This window comes from Sinocyclocheilus anshuiensis, unplaced genomic scaffold (assembly GCF_001515605.1).
Source record: "Sinocyclocheilus anshuiensis isolate Anshui unplaced genomic scaffold, SAMN03320099.WGS_v1.1 scaffold1184, whole genome shotgun sequence".
Lineage (NCBI taxonomy): Eukaryota > Metazoa > Chordata > Actinopteri > Cypriniformes > Cyprinidae > Sinocyclocheilus > Sinocyclocheilus anshuiensis.
This window is the reverse complement of record NW_015547647.1, coordinates 1,224,670-1,241,371: the sequence shown is the minus strand read 5'-3', so window position 1 is coordinate 1,241,371 and position 16,702 is coordinate 1,224,670. Positions and strand designations below refer to the sequence as shown.

Below are 16,702 nucleotides of genomic sequence, written 5' to 3'. Positions count from 1 at the left end.
AAACAAAAATACATAATTAAAAATGTTATAAAACAATACAAAAAATAGAATTGGGAGGATTTTAGTAAAATAACTCAGAATTCTATATTCAAAAGGTAGTTTAATTTTATATATATAAAAGATTTTCTTTGTGTCCCTATCAGTTACAAAATCTACTGAACGCCAACATGAATAATCATCTAAATAAAAATGCAGAATTTAAAATGTTTCATTTTGGGGTGAATTTTAGTCCACAAAAAAGGCAGTAGCGCCAAACACTCGTCCAAAAATCCAGTAGACAAAAACATATGGTGCGTAGATCCAAAATATACAAAGATGAAAGAGATCCGCACTCCTCCAAATGCAGCTAAAAAAAGCTTATTCCATTTATTGTTTAGAGGTCACAAAAATATGAAGAAAGAAGTGCAAATTAGACTAATTAGAACTCGGATCATTGAGCATATGAGCGCTATTAGGAGGAAAGATTTAAAATTGCCTGTGGCTTGCCATTTTGTTGAGATGTCTCATTCAGTCTTAGACCTACATTTGATAGCTATTGAAAAGTTGACAGACTCGTAGAGGAGGGAATTTAGAACGTAGACTTTTGCAAAAGGAATGTAGGTGGATTTTTGATCTTAAAAGTCTACACCCTCTGGGTATGAATGAAGATTTGTCTGAATTGTTTTTTAAAATAATTTAATGATATATATGGGGGACTCGAAGAGTACTTGGGTATGATGTTTATTGATTGTATACATAAAAACTGATGTTAAGAATTATTGTTGGAGTCATGAGATTATTATTTGGTGTATATGTATATTTTGTTGATATAGTTGTATATGAATTTGGGATGACTTGTGAATGTATTTACTGTATTTTGTTATAGATTTGAGATATATATGTGTATTTGTTTAAAAGATCTTCGTGATACTAGGGGTATTACGGTAATACATGTTTTAATGAGCGCAGGTGTTGCTTGGTAGCACATGGCACTGAGGAAGGGTTAATACCCGAAAACGTTCTGCACTTGCACTTTGCACTTCTTTCTACATATTTGTATGTTTTGTGACCTCTGAACAATAAATGGAATAAGCTTTTTTAGCTGCATTTGGAGGAGTGCAGATCTCTTTCATCTTTGTAGTGGTGAATTTTAGTAAAATAATTCTACATTTTATATTATTTTCATTTTATTTTAGCAATTTCTCATTTTTTAGCAATCTCATTTGTTGTCATTAAATTATTATATATAAAAATAAATACATAAATAATATAAAAATTAATACAATTTAATAAATAACTAACTAAAGTATATATTACATTTATTTAAATTCATTTCATTCAATAATTTCTTTATTTTTTGTAGAGTTTATGTACAGTTAAATACAAAAGAGTAAAACTCACTCCAAACGTTTATATATTACTTATGTAGTAAAGAAAATATTCTATACCTGACAGTGGCCTTACCCGATCAACTTTGATGATTTGAAATTTTTGTGTGATGTCTGCCAGATTGGATGGCAGTCTGGAACGTCCGGACACGAAGCGCAGGAACAGGACTCTCTCCTCATTGGTAAATTCCTCAAGGCTCTGCCACAGCCAGCCAATGAGCTGATGGCTGTCGGTAATGTCACGGTATCGTACCACCTTCTTCAACATCTCCACGGAGACCTCGGGCAGGCCGCACACCAGCTGTTCCAGCTGTCGAGCCGTGAGCAGGGAAAGTAACGGGACTGGGATGATTGAGGACATGCCCTCCCTCACTGCTGCCACCTACATAAACACACATACTGCGTTACCACTGCTTATGCACCGTCAGCATGCAAGTCTACAGTCTAAATGCATTATTATAAACAGCAGGGACACTAACAGTGCTTGCTGATGGACATGAACTATTCCTTTAAGTGAAGTGTTTAGTTAACATAATTTTGATTCTGTAATTCCAAAGTGTCTGGAGGAGAGGCAGATACCTGTCTGTCCATCTCATGCAGTCTGTAGTGCAGGGCTCTCTCCACATAATCATTCCTGTTGGAGAATGTCAGAGGGACGTTATGCCCACCAGGAATCACTGGAACCGACGTGCCATCAGCACTGTGCGCCACAAACGAGTCCAGAGGGATCATCTAAAAATCCAGAATAAAACCGACAGTGAGAAAGTCATGTCTAAATGAATGATCTCTGCTGGTCTCTCTATGTGCCTCACCACTGTGAAGTTCTCTTCATTGATCACGCTATTGTCCAGGTGTAAGATGCCCTGAAGTGAGCGGTATGTGAGCAGGTCCACCTCCTCCAGGTCGGCGGCTCCCAGCGGAATACAGCACATCTGTTTCCACACCCAGGGCGCCAGGTGCAGATCCAAGGGCTTTTTGGTTCGAATGGCCACTGCCATTAGGATCCCCAAGAAGCGAAACTGCACCATGTGATCATCCGAGACTGCTGCTGGGTTCAGCAAGAACCTGTCCAGACAATGGAGGTTAGTAGAAAAACAATCTTTCTATTTAGAGCCATTAGAGTGCTGCAGGTATGACGTATTATTGTAGACCAAAACCAGGAAACAAGTTAGCATCTCAGCACTTCCCGTTGCATTGTACCAAAATCAATGATGGTTTTTTTAATGGGTTGTTGGTTAAAAGCCTAAAATAAGGTCAGGGGTCAAACACATTCTGCTTATATATCTCAGCATCTACAACGTACCTGTCCGTGTTGCTACCAACATCTGCAGTGCTGTTGGGAGTGTGAATGAGAAGCTCGACCACACCAGACTGCAACTCCTGGGAAAAGATCATTTGATTTTCGATGCCTGAATATGAAGGTGACCCTCCCTTAGTGCTAAGAGTTTAAAAACATGGACTTACCTGGCACATCTCAGTGATGGTGTCGTCAAACACACCGCCGGCGTCATCCGCCCCCTCTCCGACCAGCTTCACCTTCCATGCTCTGGAGGGCAGGCGCAGCTCAGTAGGGTTCAGGTTCACCACCTGCTTGGCGATCTGCACGAAAATGGGCTTGCTAGAGCGCCCCCTGTGGATTGGAGGACAAGGTTAGGTACTTGATCAAGTAAAAAGTTTAAATCTTGGCAAAAACAAATCTGCAGCTCAAACAGGAAGTTTATAAACACTGTCTATCAACTATCCATCTATATTTCCTACACTTCCTGTGTTCCTCTACTGCAGTGGTTCTCAACCTTTTTGACTGGCCCCCCATTGTCATGAATTTTCCAGATTTTAATGATCAATTGTGTAATAAAAGTATTACGATTTTTTTTTTATATTGTTTTAAAATATATTATTTAAAATATAATAAAAATATTAAAATATCTTTTAAAATATAATACTCACAATTTCTACCTGATACAATACTTTAGATCTAGGCACAACTAGAAAAACAAATATTCATTATAAAAATGGCCATGAAGTTACATGATTTTATTAATTTACATGACAAATCACTTTTCGAAATGGTGGAAATCTTGGGTAAATTAAACATTTCTAGTTGTTTTGGCTTATTTTAATGTTTGTTTGTTTTTGTCTTGTTTTGAAACAATTTTATTAATTTACATGACAAATCACTTTTCGAAATGGTGGAAATCTTGGGTAAATTAAACATTTCTAGTTGTTTTGGCTTATTTTAATGTTTGTTTGTTTTTGTCTTATCTTATAAACATGAATCATGAAATATATATTTTCCTGTACATTACATGGAGTTCAACTTCAGAGAATAATAAAAAATATTAGCAATAATGTCTATATAATAACAATATTATAGTTATTATTATTACTATTATTGTTGTATTATACTGTAAAATAATTACCAAAAAAAACCCCAAACAAACATTGCAAACACTGGATCATTATCACAGTGCTGCGTTTCACTCAGAATCATGCAGCACATATATTTATTTAATTAAAATCACAGCCTTTGTTATTTAATAATCAAACTAATCCATATCATGATTTCGGTTTTATTTAGATTAATTGTGCAGCCCTGGTTAAAAGCTCAGACTTGTACCTGGTGGAGATCCGTTTGACTGTAATCTGGGGGCCGTAGGTCTTTCCCTGCGTCATGGTTCTGCCGATAGTGCGAACGAGAGGAAGGGTGTTGACTTTCGGGGACAGCAGGCCTCTGAGTTGGCCCTGCACGATGGCAGCGGTACCTGAGCTGTAGCGGGAAGCATTTACCTGGAAACCAGCCAGAGAGTGACACGCTCAGACAAAACTTCTGCTTGGATATCAACCGACACAGACCTATTAGTCTGGAGGTAAAAAACAGGAACCGTACCAAGGAACACTTTCGCACTGTACACAAATTCAGCTGAGTTTAGAAAATGATGTAAGGTTCTTGGCAGGGAGTCAGAGTACAGTTTTTTCCCAGTGAAACATCAGCAGCGAATGCTGTGATTCACGTGAATGTGTTTGTTTTATTGACTGGCGTACCTGACTGCGGGGGTCGAGGTTCAGAAGCCTCCAGGACTTGTACATAAGATCAGAGAAGTGGTACAGCACTCTGAGTCGGGTGTTTAGCACTTCAGGGCTGAAGTCTTTGAGGACATTATACTGCGGAGGCACAGACTGAGGTAGACCCAGCTGTATCCCTGAACAACCTGCAAAATACACAATCAGAGTTGATGACACAAGATGCAAAAACCAATCTCACATCCAACCGCTGAGGAACTGATCCTAGTACAGACGGTTCACTGATGAGGTCAGAGTCTGTGGAGATGTGAAATTTTTTTTTTGCTGAGATACCAAGCTGAATATGCCATGATACAGTGGAAAAAATAGCATGTGTGAATTGTGTATTTATAGTTTTTGACCAATATGCAAAGCTGAATTTTCAACATCATTACTCCAGTCTTCAGTATCACACGATGCTTCAGAAATCATTCTAATATGCTGATTTGCTATTGAAGAAACAATTTATTATTATTATTAATGTTGAAATAAGCTGTGCTGCTTTTTTTTTTTGTGGCAACCATGATACTTTTCAGGATTTTCAGAAAGTTCAAAAGAATGGCATTTATCTGAAACAGAAATCTTTTGTAACATGTTTGTTTTACTGACACTTGGTTAAGTTAATGCATCCTTACTGAATAAAAACATTAATTTCTTAAAATAAAATAAAATATTTGTATATTTACTATACAAATTCCATGACATTTTTAGGATTTTGTTGATTTCTACGACCTTCCCAGGGCTTAATTTTTTTTTATTTTAAAAATTAAGACTAATTTTTATTTTTGATTCTTTAAAGAATTTATGTAGCACTCCTGTCTTAGCTACTCCTGACTTCTCAAACCCTTTTAAACTTGAGGTTGATAGCAGTACTAGTGCAGGTGCTGTTACAAGATGAAAATGGAATTGATCACCCATTGTGTTTCTTTTCTAAGAAATTCAGTCACCATCAATGTAATTACAGTACCATTGAGAAAGAAGCCCTCGCCCTCTTGTTAGATTTGCAACAATTTGAAGTTTATGTTGGTTCAACTTCACAACCTGTCGAAGTTTTTACTGATCACAATCCTCTTGTATTTTTGCAAAAGTTCTGTAATAAAAATCAAAGACTCATGCATTGGGCTTTAATCTGTCAAGATTTTAACTTATACATCAAGTATAAGAATTACAAGGATAAGAACTTGTCCATAAACATGAAACATGTTTCTTCTTGTGTATGGGGGTGTTACGTCCCTTTTGTTCCATTTCTGTGTTTTCTTTTGTTTGGGAGGTGTGTCTTCTGTCCAGGAAAAAGACCGATTGGTTTCTGCAGTCTAATTGGTGCCACGCCCCCTGCCTGGTCTGCTGACTCCTTGCTGCTTATAAAAGCCTCCTTTGTCACTTCCTGCATCAGCCTCGTGCTCACTCGCTGTGTTTGCCTTGCCTGACTTACTAGTTGACTTACTTGCTAGTTAGTTTCAGACCATGTTAGAAAGACTGTGAGAGTATCTTTGTGTGTTCATTCGAGTGTATAACTGAGAGAGAGATTGCTTGCTTGTTAGTTTGCTTAGCCAACTTATTTGTAATACCGACTAAGCCTACTGTTATTGAACAGTGCTAGTTGTATGGTGTATATAAGTGAACATTATTGTAGCTGCTGCACATGTACAGCATTCCAAACAGTTCGCTTATGAGGTTCCAAGACTAGGATTTGTGTGTACCTGAAGCTCTGGTTGACAGAGCCGGTGTGGTCCAGGCCGAGGTATGACAGCGTCCAGCCGAGATCTGCCTGATGTTCTTGCCCTGTAGAGCAGTAACCAGAGTAGGCTCTTTGACGGGATTGGAATGGCCCAGACCCAGCTGCAATGCGCACAAAGAAGACATAAGCTCAACTAAATATTCACCCATTCACAAATATCCACAGAAAACATCATTAAACATGATGGTAATAGGTCGGTGTGCTGTTTCAGCTGACTGTACCTGGGCCTCACAGTTGCAGCCCCATGCGTACACGTCTCCGGTGTTGGATAAAGCAAGGATGTGCTCGCAGCCAACAGCGATGTCCTCAATGAAGACGCCCTCCAAAGCCGGAATGATCTGTGGCCGGTTGTGATTCTTCAGCATGGAGTCCGGCAGACCTATCAGACGCTCTGTGAAAACATACACGCATATAAGGGCTGTCTCAACATCACAAAGGTGCTTTGAAAAACACAGTCAGCCTTACATTCAAAATATCTCATTCTTTTGTGAATGAAAATAGAATAAATGAAAATTATGCCACATTTACACACAAACACATTTGGATGATGATGATTATTCCTGGAGGGTCTACCTTGGCCGAATGTGTAGACGTGTCCATCTTTGGCCAGAACCACTGAGAAATGTGTTCCACATCCAACCTTTTTAATGCCTTTATTGCAAAGAGCCTCCACTTTCTAACAACGAATAGAAACACAGGACAATCAGTCAATGAAAAAAACATGCACTGCTTTTTAGAAGTTTGGGGTCAGTAAGACTTTTATATATATATATTTTTTTTTTATTAATTTTTTTTTTTTTTAAATAAACTGATCACACATTTGGATGATGATGATTATTCCTGGAGGGTCTACCTTGGCCGAATGTGTAGACGTGTCCATCTTTGGCCAGAACCACTGAGAAATGTGTTCCACATCCAACCTTTTTAATGCCTTTATTGCAAAGAGCCTCCACTTTCTAACAACGAATAGAAACACAGGACAATCAGTCAATGAAAAAAACATGCACTGCTTTTTAGAAGTTTGGGGTCAGTAAGACTTTTATATATATATATTTTTTTTTTATTAATTTTTTTTTTTTTTTAAATAAACTGATCATTTTATTCAGTAAGGATGCATTAAATTGATAAAGAGTGACCGTAAAGACATTTTGTTACAAAATGTTACAAAACATTCAAATAAATGTTGTTCTTTTGAGCTTTCTAGTCTTCAAAGAAAGTTTTGTCAACAATAATAAGAATGTTTCTTGAGCTCCAAATCAGCATATTAGAATGATTTCTGAATCATGGATCATGTGACACTGAAGACTGGAGTAATGATGCTGAAAATTCAGCTTTGCATCAATTATATTAATTATATTTTAAAACATATTCAAATAGAAAACTGTTTTAAATGGTAATAATATTTCACATTATTACTGTTTTTACTGTATTTTTGGTCAAATAAATGAAGCCTTGGTGACCATAATATTCATCTTTCAAAAATATGAACAAATCTTACTGAATCCAAACTTTTGAACGATAATGTACCTGATGATCAGGCAATGAGAAGATCAATCGGTAAGACTGTACCTGTGGGTAGCACTTCACTGTACATGGTCCGATACCCAGTTTACCATAATCTCCGTCTCCAAAAGCCCACACGGTCAGGCCGTCCGATGACAGGACTAAAGTATGATTGATGCCACATGACACCTAAACACAACAGAAAAGGTCATCTTCACTCATCACGCACTGGTGAAAGGTCATATACACACATTAGAATGAAAGTCCAAACAAAGAAGAAGCACCTGTCCAATGTGGTATCCATCTAGCGCTGTAACTCTCTCCGGGACCATCTTGTTCGAAGTTGACCTCTGACCCAAGCGTCCAGAATCTCCACTGCCAAAGGTGAAAAGTTTTCCGTCCGCTGTGACGGCGGCCGAGTGTTTGAACCCACATGCCAGCTGAAAGAAGGAAATGAAGTTCACATGAAAGCTGATCATGTGATGGTTTTGGTGATTATCTTGGACAGCAATTTTCTTTACCTGCACCACTTCCTCTCCCTGCAGAGCCTCAATCTGTTTGGGTCGCCTTTGCCTTTCACTGTTCCCGTGGCCGAGTTTCCCATAATCCCCATCACCCCAACTGAACACCTCTCCGGTCTCAGTGAGAGCCAATGAGTGGCCATCAGACCCATATGATGTCACCAGCTGTGTCACTACATAACCTATTAGTGGAAAAATTCCATGTAATAGATTTAATATATATTTCATGCATTTTAATATTGAGTTAAAGTAAAAAAAAAAAAAAGTAATAATAATCACTATATCAATAAAATCGCAACCTATATATATATATATATAGTATATACAATCTTATTCCCAGCACACGTTCAATACATTGTATTAAAGCTTAGAGAATAATAATAATTATTATTATTATTTATTAATTAATTAAGACAGCTACAGTTTATCTGTATCTTTTCTTCTTTATTTCTCTTGTATCAATATTTAATAATAAAATTAAATAAGATCAAGCACAAGATTAACTACATTTTTTTGTAGGTTATTATTATTATTAATTATATAATTATAGTTACAATATTTTTTTTCCAATAAGTTATTAGAAAAATGGATTTTAAGAGGTTATTTTAATGTTGTTATTAAATAATAATACAATTATTATTGTTGCTGTTATTGTTATTATTTATGTTGTTTGTTGATCATGTTGTTTGCTATCAAGTTGTTTATTTATGTTGTTTGTGGTATGTTATTATTGTTGTTATTTAATTAACAAAATAATACAATTATTTTAGTTAACTGACAGCCACAGTTATGTTTTTCTCCAAACAACTCTAAAATGAGATGAAACTCTCATGTATTCATTCAATAAAAGTTATATAAGACTCCGTAAGAGTAAATTCCCATTTCAATATTTTTCTGCTTCTATTTCCCCCCAAATTCCATGAGTGTTGGAATATCAGTAAATTAGTGAAGTGAAGTGAAGTGAAGTGAAGTGACATGTGGCCAAGTATGGTGACCCATACTCGGAATTTGTGCTCTGCATTTTACCCAACCAAGTGCACACACACAGTAGTGAACACTACTGAACACAGCAAAGGGCAGCCATATTGCTGCGGCGCCCAGGGAGCAGTTGGGGGTTCGATGCCTTGCTCAAGGGTCTCACCTCAGTCGTGGTATTGAGGGTGGAAGAGAGTGCTGGTTATTCACTCCCCCCACCGACACAGACACTGAGTGCTGGTTATTCACTCCCCCCACCGACAATTCCTGCCGGACCTGAGACTCGAACCCGCAACCTTCGGGTTACAGGTCCGACTCTCTAACCATTAGGCCACAACTGCCCCAAATAAAATCTGTGTACAAATATTACTGGCACTGGCCTGGAAATTTGTTTGCTGTGGTTTGCATTACCTTGTAAAGCTGAGATGACAGTTGGGGTGTAGAGGTCGTCTGAGTTACCCTGTCCGAGTCGTCCGTAACTGCCCTCCCCTACAGCCAGAATGGTACCGTTAGCCTGAACAAGGAACGTGCAGTTCTGACCACACACAACCTGAGAGGAACACACAGCAGAGATAAATGGAGAGGATTACTCTTTCTTTAAATGTACATGCCAACTTGTGGTAGTTTTGCATGTGTTTGGTGTTGACACTCTACCTGTTGAGTCTGAGAGAGGGAGGGAGCGAGGGTGGGCACAGACGCGCTGGTCCCGGCATCCGCCAGCTGCCCGTGACGTCCGTTACCCCACAGGTACACCTCACTTTTACCACCTTGCTGCCAGTCCTGTCAAATACACAAACATGATTTTATTAGATTAAAAAAAGATGTTTAAAGCACTGTTAAATACAATACTATTTCCTTTATACACATTACAAAAACATTATTCTTTTAATGCTATCTTAATATACTGATGCTAAAAAAAGGCCATGTCCATTAAATGGCCAATTCAGCAAGCTGTAAAGGTAAAATAGGCACGGAGATATGCTTTAAATGAAGAGAAAAGGAGTTTTATGTAGAGACAGGTTTTGTGTGGCGCTAGCTGGTAGGGTTTGTGTGAGGTAATTTATAAAAGCTGAATGAATAAAAACACGTGAAGAGTGATAAAAATCTGCCTGAAAGAACAATGCTGAACACAGGGACTATACTGACAGAGACGAATGAGGGAGATCCGGATGTCTTAACACACACTTCCACGTGTCTGCTAAACTTCACACACGTTCAGGAACACACAGACTTACTTCAGGTCTGCTGGTCGCCCAGGACATGAGCTGTTCATCCATCATGAAGGTCCATTTACTGTTGTCCTGGAAGGAGAACAAAAGACACTTTGCATAAATCAAAATAACCTTTAAGGGGCATATTGTGGAAAACAGGATTTTCTTTGCTCAGCTGAAATAAGGAATTTTGGTATCATTGAAATACTATTATAGTTTTTATTAATATTTTGAATCAGTGTTTATTTTTATATTTTCTGTTTTCATTTTAATTTTAGTTCAATGTTTAGTAATTTTGTTGTGTTTTTTATATTATATATTAGTCATCTATATAGTTTTTACTAATTTCTATTTCAGTTTTAGCTTGTTATTTTAGTACATCAACTTTCCATTTTGATCCTTGCTATGTTTTTCTTCTTTTCTTAAAAGTAAAGCAACAGTGTCCAAGTGTCAAAACAAGGGTCAAAAAAGGTCATGAATAAATTACGTTGTTTTTTGTGCAAAAAAACTTCACTAACATTATAAGCAGATTATGAGGGGAAAGAAATTGTACAAATATCGTTCCTTTAAATATTTCACAAGGATTAACTCCTCTGCCTCTTACCAGTGGTTTGGTCAACTCTGTGGATCCAGAATGATGGAACTCAGGTGCGATGAAGGATTCTGGGAACGGGGTGCCACGAGCAAATGCCTCTGCGCTCTTCACTGTGGTTGAATAAATGGAAAGCCAGTTCCACTCTGAGGGGCAGAAGGATCCAGGGGCCCCGTCCTGATCCGGCCCTGTCCCGCTGTGGTGAGGTGGTCTGGGCTGACGGCACAGTAACTGATCCAAGAAGAGACCCATGGCCAGTGTGGCCAGACTCTGAAGAAAGGCACTGTGAGTCAGCTGATCGCCCGCCATCACATGACTCTGAGGAGCGAGACACACATGAAAGGATATGCATAATGCACTGAGAATACCATCATAATGGAAATAACTTTGGAATAATTAAGGCTTTATGTTTTTTGAAAGATGCTCACCAAGGCTGCATTTATTTGATCAAAAATACATTAAAACAGTAATACTGTGAAATAGTATTATTTTCTATTTTAATATATTTTAAAATATAATCTGATAAAGTAAAACTAGGTGGTTCTGAGGTGATGTTGACCCAGAGAGCTGCAGTTCATTAATCAGAGCAGAAGCTGCAGTGAACTCCTCAGAAGACTATATAAAATAAACCTCATTACATTGGACAATAAGTCTCAGTTTTGATGAAAAACTTTATGTACCTTCTCGTAGCTGTACTGCTCCTGAAGCAGTGTGGGAAGGCGCTCAAGAAAGACAGCCATGCAGGGGGCACGATTCAATCCCAGAATGCTCTGACTTCGTAGAACGGAACGGCAGGAGGCCAGAACGTGATTCTGAGAAATCCAGTCTGGGGTACAGCGAATTAGCAAAGCATCCTGAGATAGGAGAAACAGAATTAAACATTAATTACACATTTTTTAATTAAACATTAATTGACAAACACTTTTTCAGAAAGTGTTCAGTACCTTTGATCTTCCAGAACAAGCGGTCACCCCTATGTGTGGTATCCAAGTGGTACAAACCACAGATCCCATTCCTGTAACCACAGTCTGCAGGACCGAACCATCCTAGAGCAGAGGGGAGTGTTTACAATCAAAAACAGGAGTTTTGTAAAGCTAATAAAAGAATACCTATAAGAAGCTTTTGGCTCACCCTGAGAGACCAGATGTTGAGCACCCCTCCGATTCCTCCAGACACCAGTGCAAGTCCACTGGGACAAAAAGACAGGGTCTTTACCGCGGTAATGTGTCCAGTCAGGCGGTACACACATTTAGCATTGCCCCGCTAAAACACACACATACACACCACACGCACAGCTTCCTTGAACTGTCCTAACAAACTCCAAAAAATAAATTTAGTGCCAAATAATCTAACAGTAAGAAAGTGAATTAAAAGGTGAAACAGGCAATAAATAAGAAGGCTAAATTATCTCCCCAAAAAACAAAACAAAAATAAATCATTCTGACCTTGATGGCACTGCTCTTGTCTTGGCTGGTAGACAGGGTGAGGAAATTGGGCACTGAGACATTAGCGCCCCCTTGAGGAAGATTCCACACATACAGAGAGAGAGAGAGAGAGAGAGAGAGAGAGAGAGAGCGCTTTCTTAAACTGTTAACAAACTCCAAAAAAGACCTTTAGTGACAATTAATCTAACAGAGTGAAGTGAATTAAAAGGTGAGGTTAAACAGGTAATAAATAAGAAGGCTTAATTTACTCCAAGTAAATTATCTAACCAAAAAAAATAGATAAATGAATAAATCTGACCTTGATGGCACTGCTCTTGTCTTGGCTGGTAGATGGGGTGAGGAAATTGGGCACTAAGACATTAGCGCCGCCTTGAGGAAGAGTCCACACATACAGGAGGCCATTTTGACATCCACTGAGGAAATAATGGACAATCTTAACATTTGGATGATGGATTAGACACCTGTGCATCCTTGACTACTAATATAACAGGGAAATGTCTACATATCCTAAAAATACTTCATGAAGTACTCATTTAAAGCTCTCAAAAAAGCTCCTCTGAGATATCTTGTATCCATTCTTCATGTAAATGGTGTGGAAAATAATATTAGTGCCATATTATACATATATAAGTCCACTTACAATGTTTGATTCTTCTCACTTATAATGTTAATATTTCTTCAACCAAAGTCATCATTTAATTGACACATTTTCCTCTATTTTCCACACTTTCTATGACTATGGGTTTTACTTCTATTCTATCTATTTTCTAAATGAATGTCATAGCTCTTATTATGAACAATTTACCTGTGCATTTATAATTTTTAATACATATTTAAATTGAAATGTTCAATCAAAATGCCATAACTGGATCTTTCAGTGAAAATGAGAATTCTCCACATCTCAAAATCCATTCAATAATCAACAAACGATGGTGAGATCCAAATCCCCACCCTTCGTTACTTTAATAAAATAACATTTCTCATTTTCTTTTAGTTTAACTTGATGTACTAAAAAAATAAATAAAACTAAAACTGAAATAAAAATTCTTAAAAACTATATAGACATATATTTAAAAAAACGACAAAAACAACTTCAACTAAAATGAACAAAATATAAAAAATAAAAAAAATCTAAATATTAACAAAAACTGTAATAGCATCTCAATGATACTATAAAATAACACTGGTTGCTACTTCCATTTTATTGCCATTTTAAGAATTCTATATGTAAATTACTTTTTTTATGAGTGAAATGAGTAGTAGCACCCCCAAAAATTTGCTAAATACTAAAGTAGGTGGGCATCTGGTTCTGAAAATCACTGTAATGACTATTAAGCATATGGCACACTTACACTGCCATCATGAGACGAGGCTCCGGCCCTCTCCCGGGCAGAGGGCACCACTCGGCCGTGTTGACTGTGCCCGTGTGGAACAGAGAGTGGAGGGTGACCCACGCACCGCTGGCACGACCCCAGATCTTCACCACCTCAGAGCGGCCGACAGACAGCAGCAGATGTCCGGTAGGGTCCCACCTGAGTGCACTTACACTCTCCTGTGAACAGAAAGGCAAATACGGGTTTATTTGTTGTTCGGTTTCACACACTGTATCCCAATCTGTATAAGGTGTGTGAAGAAATTCAAATTGTATTGATTCAGTTAACTTGGTTTAAGTCATCATTCAAAAGTTTTCCCAAAAGACCTCATGTTGCATTTTATTGAATGAATAAAATGTATTTTTCTAAGGAAATGCACTACAGTTGAAAAGTTTATGGCTGGTAAGAGTTTTAATGCTTTTGAAAGCACTCTTATGCTCACCAAGGGTGTATTTATTTGATCAAAAATACAGTAAAAACAGTAAGATTGTGAAATATAATTACAATTTAAAATAACTTCTTTCTATTTTAACATATATTAAAATTGATTTATTCCTGTGATGGCAAAGCTGAATTTTCAGCCATTACTCAAGTCTTTGGAGTCACATGATTCTTCAGAAATCATTCTAAAATGCTGATTTGGACCTACAAAAACATTATTTGTTATAATAATAATAATAATTATTATTATTATTATTATTATTATATAAATATTGGAAAGAGTTGTGTTGCTTAATATTTTTGCATAAAACAAAGCTTTTGTTTGAAATAGAACTAACCTCACACTAATTAAGTTTAGAAAAATAAAATATTTAAAGAAGCTAATTGAAGAAAACATTTTCTAAAATGTTGCTCATGCTTCATGTAACTTCCACCCAGCGATTAACAAAAAAACCCATTTCAACTGGTCCAAAAAAATGATTTTTTTCGCCAACTAGACAAAAAGCAGAATCATTATTGTTGGATGAAGTGTTTGGCTTCAGTTTGAGGACTTACAGGAAATGCTGTTAGCAGAATGGGCGGGTCAGTTTCGTAGTTTTCTGCTGTGGCTAGGAGAATTTTGCCATCGGGATAGCCCACGGCAAAGGTTTTATCAACACTGTACCAGGCCAGACACTGAGGTGCTGAACACAAGAAGGACAAAGACAGTGATAGTTCATTCACTACTGAATTATTAGCCATTTTCTCCAAACACATTAAAACAGAGATCTTCAGCACATTTATGGACCAACCTTCTTTCCTATAGCAGTGAGTGAGCTCTGTTCGCTCCACCCTCAAGTCGTCTGTGACCTCCAGCCAGCAGAGGGTGCCATCCAGCCGGCCCACCAGCAGACTCTCAGGAGGGCTGACCTGACTGCAGGCTTCCTGATTGAAGAACGGAGTGGAGGTCTGAACCCACGAGAGCGCAGTGACCCAGGAGGACTGAGCCTCGATGTGTGCCTGAGTACCTACAGGAAAGAAGACAAACACTAACGCGTTCAAGGTGCTTGTATACTACAACCACTTTGTCCAGGATGTTTTAAGCAGAGGCGGACAAAGTACTCAACTCCATTACTTGAGTGAAAGTACAGATACTGCTGGTCAAATATTACTCCATTACAAGTAAAAGTTGTAGAGACAGATTTTTACTTAAGTAAAAGTACAGAAGCACTTGCTTTTAAAAGTACTTAAGTACCAAAAGTAAATTTCATTTTTTATGTCAATGCACTGTTTTATTATTGTTGTATGTAATATTTGCAATACTTCTGAAGCAACTTCGAATACATTACACCTACTGAATACACTGACTAGCTTGTAGTATCTTTGGAATAAAGAGCTTTTAGAATTTTAAAAACCTATGGGGGAAAAAAAAATAACACCCCTACCCACCCCCACAAAAGCAGTATGGTAGTGATCTCACACAGCTCTGACAGTGTGTGCACACATCTATGTGTAGCCATTCATCCACATTGGAACAGAGTGGGAAATCACTTCATGTAGCCCTACAAGAGTGATTACTGATAAACTGTCTGAAAAAAAAGAAAGTCACGTTTTAGAGAAGAAAGAAATCACCCACTGACTTTCAAAGCTGCTACATAGTAACGACTTTCTACTTTGAGGACCTTGATAGAAATGTAGTGGAGTGAAAAGTACAATATTTGTCTTTCAAATGTAGTGAAGTTAAAGTCATAAGTTCCCAGAAAAATAATACTCAAGTAAAGTACCGATACTCAAAAAGTGTACTTAAGTACAATACTCAAGTAAATGTACTTAGTTACTGTCCGCCTCTGGTTTTAAGATGCACAAAATATACTGTAGTTTTTATCCAGCAGGACTTGACTGGATTGTGAATTATTAGTCAAGACAACAACCACTAATAAAGTTGATAAAATGAGTGAAAAAACACCCTAGCAACTGCATACCACCTGCCTAGCAACTTTCAAAGCATCTTACTCGCGACTTTTGCACAGGCAAGCATCACTCATATTTTTGGAAAAGTAGTCAAAATCATGTTAATTAATATTTTGATTTTAATAGTTTTTGTTGAAATAAATATTTCAGAAGTTAAAAGCAGCTTGTAAGTGTATTTATTTCTTGTCTCAAAAGCTCAGTATACCGCGGCAGCGGTCACTGGAGCCCTCGTGTGAAGCTCTCCTTGTGTGAAGACCGAAGAGTGTAAAGACCATTGACTCTACCATTTGACTCCACCGAGCAGGGACACCGATGTAGTGCCGAAATTTGCACGCTGCCAGATTATGCACCCCCTAGTATTGATGTCTACTAATACACTACTTTCTTTTTCTATTGGTCTCTGGAATTGGCAGTCTGCTGTAAACAAAGCAGATTTTATTACCTCTATTACAAGTCATTCAAGACTAAACCTCATGGCCCTGACAGAGACGTGGATCAAACCAGAGGACAATGCTACACCTGCAGC

The 16,702-nt window shown here is 37.7% G+C and overlaps 1 protein-coding gene across 1 annotated transcript in view; it reads right to left on the bottom strand.

The window, feature by feature from the left end:
* The window catches only part of LOC107701925 (probable E3 ubiquitin-protein ligase HERC1), a 75,619-nt gene that overhangs the window by 1,200 nt on the left and 57,717 nt on the right, over positions 1-16,702 (bottom strand). Inside the window, 24 exon segments of the mRNA XM_016504079.1 lie at positions 1,444-1,749; positions 1,947-2,099; positions 2,180-2,432; positions 2,671-2,747; positions 2,832-2,997; positions 3,985-4,154; positions 4,410-4,576; positions 6,128-6,266; positions 6,387-6,556; positions 7,019-7,121; positions 7,735-7,857; positions 7,953-8,108; positions 8,190-8,371; positions 9,576-9,714; positions 9,819-9,944; positions 10,400-10,465; positions 10,980-11,285; positions 11,648-11,821; positions 11,912-12,013; positions 12,099-12,230; positions 12,711-12,825; positions 13,765-13,964; positions 14,782-14,909; positions 15,018-15,233. Coding sequence (XP_016359565.1) covers positions 1,444-1,749; positions 1,947-2,099; positions 2,180-2,432; positions 2,671-2,747; positions 2,832-2,997; positions 3,985-4,154; positions 4,410-4,576; positions 6,128-6,266; positions 6,387-6,556; positions 7,019-7,121; positions 7,735-7,857; positions 7,953-8,108; positions 8,190-8,371; positions 9,576-9,714; positions 9,819-9,944; positions 10,400-10,465; positions 10,980-11,285; positions 11,648-11,821; positions 11,912-12,013; positions 12,099-12,230; positions 12,711-12,825; positions 13,765-13,964; positions 14,782-14,909; positions 15,018-15,233 — 3,869 coding nt within the window.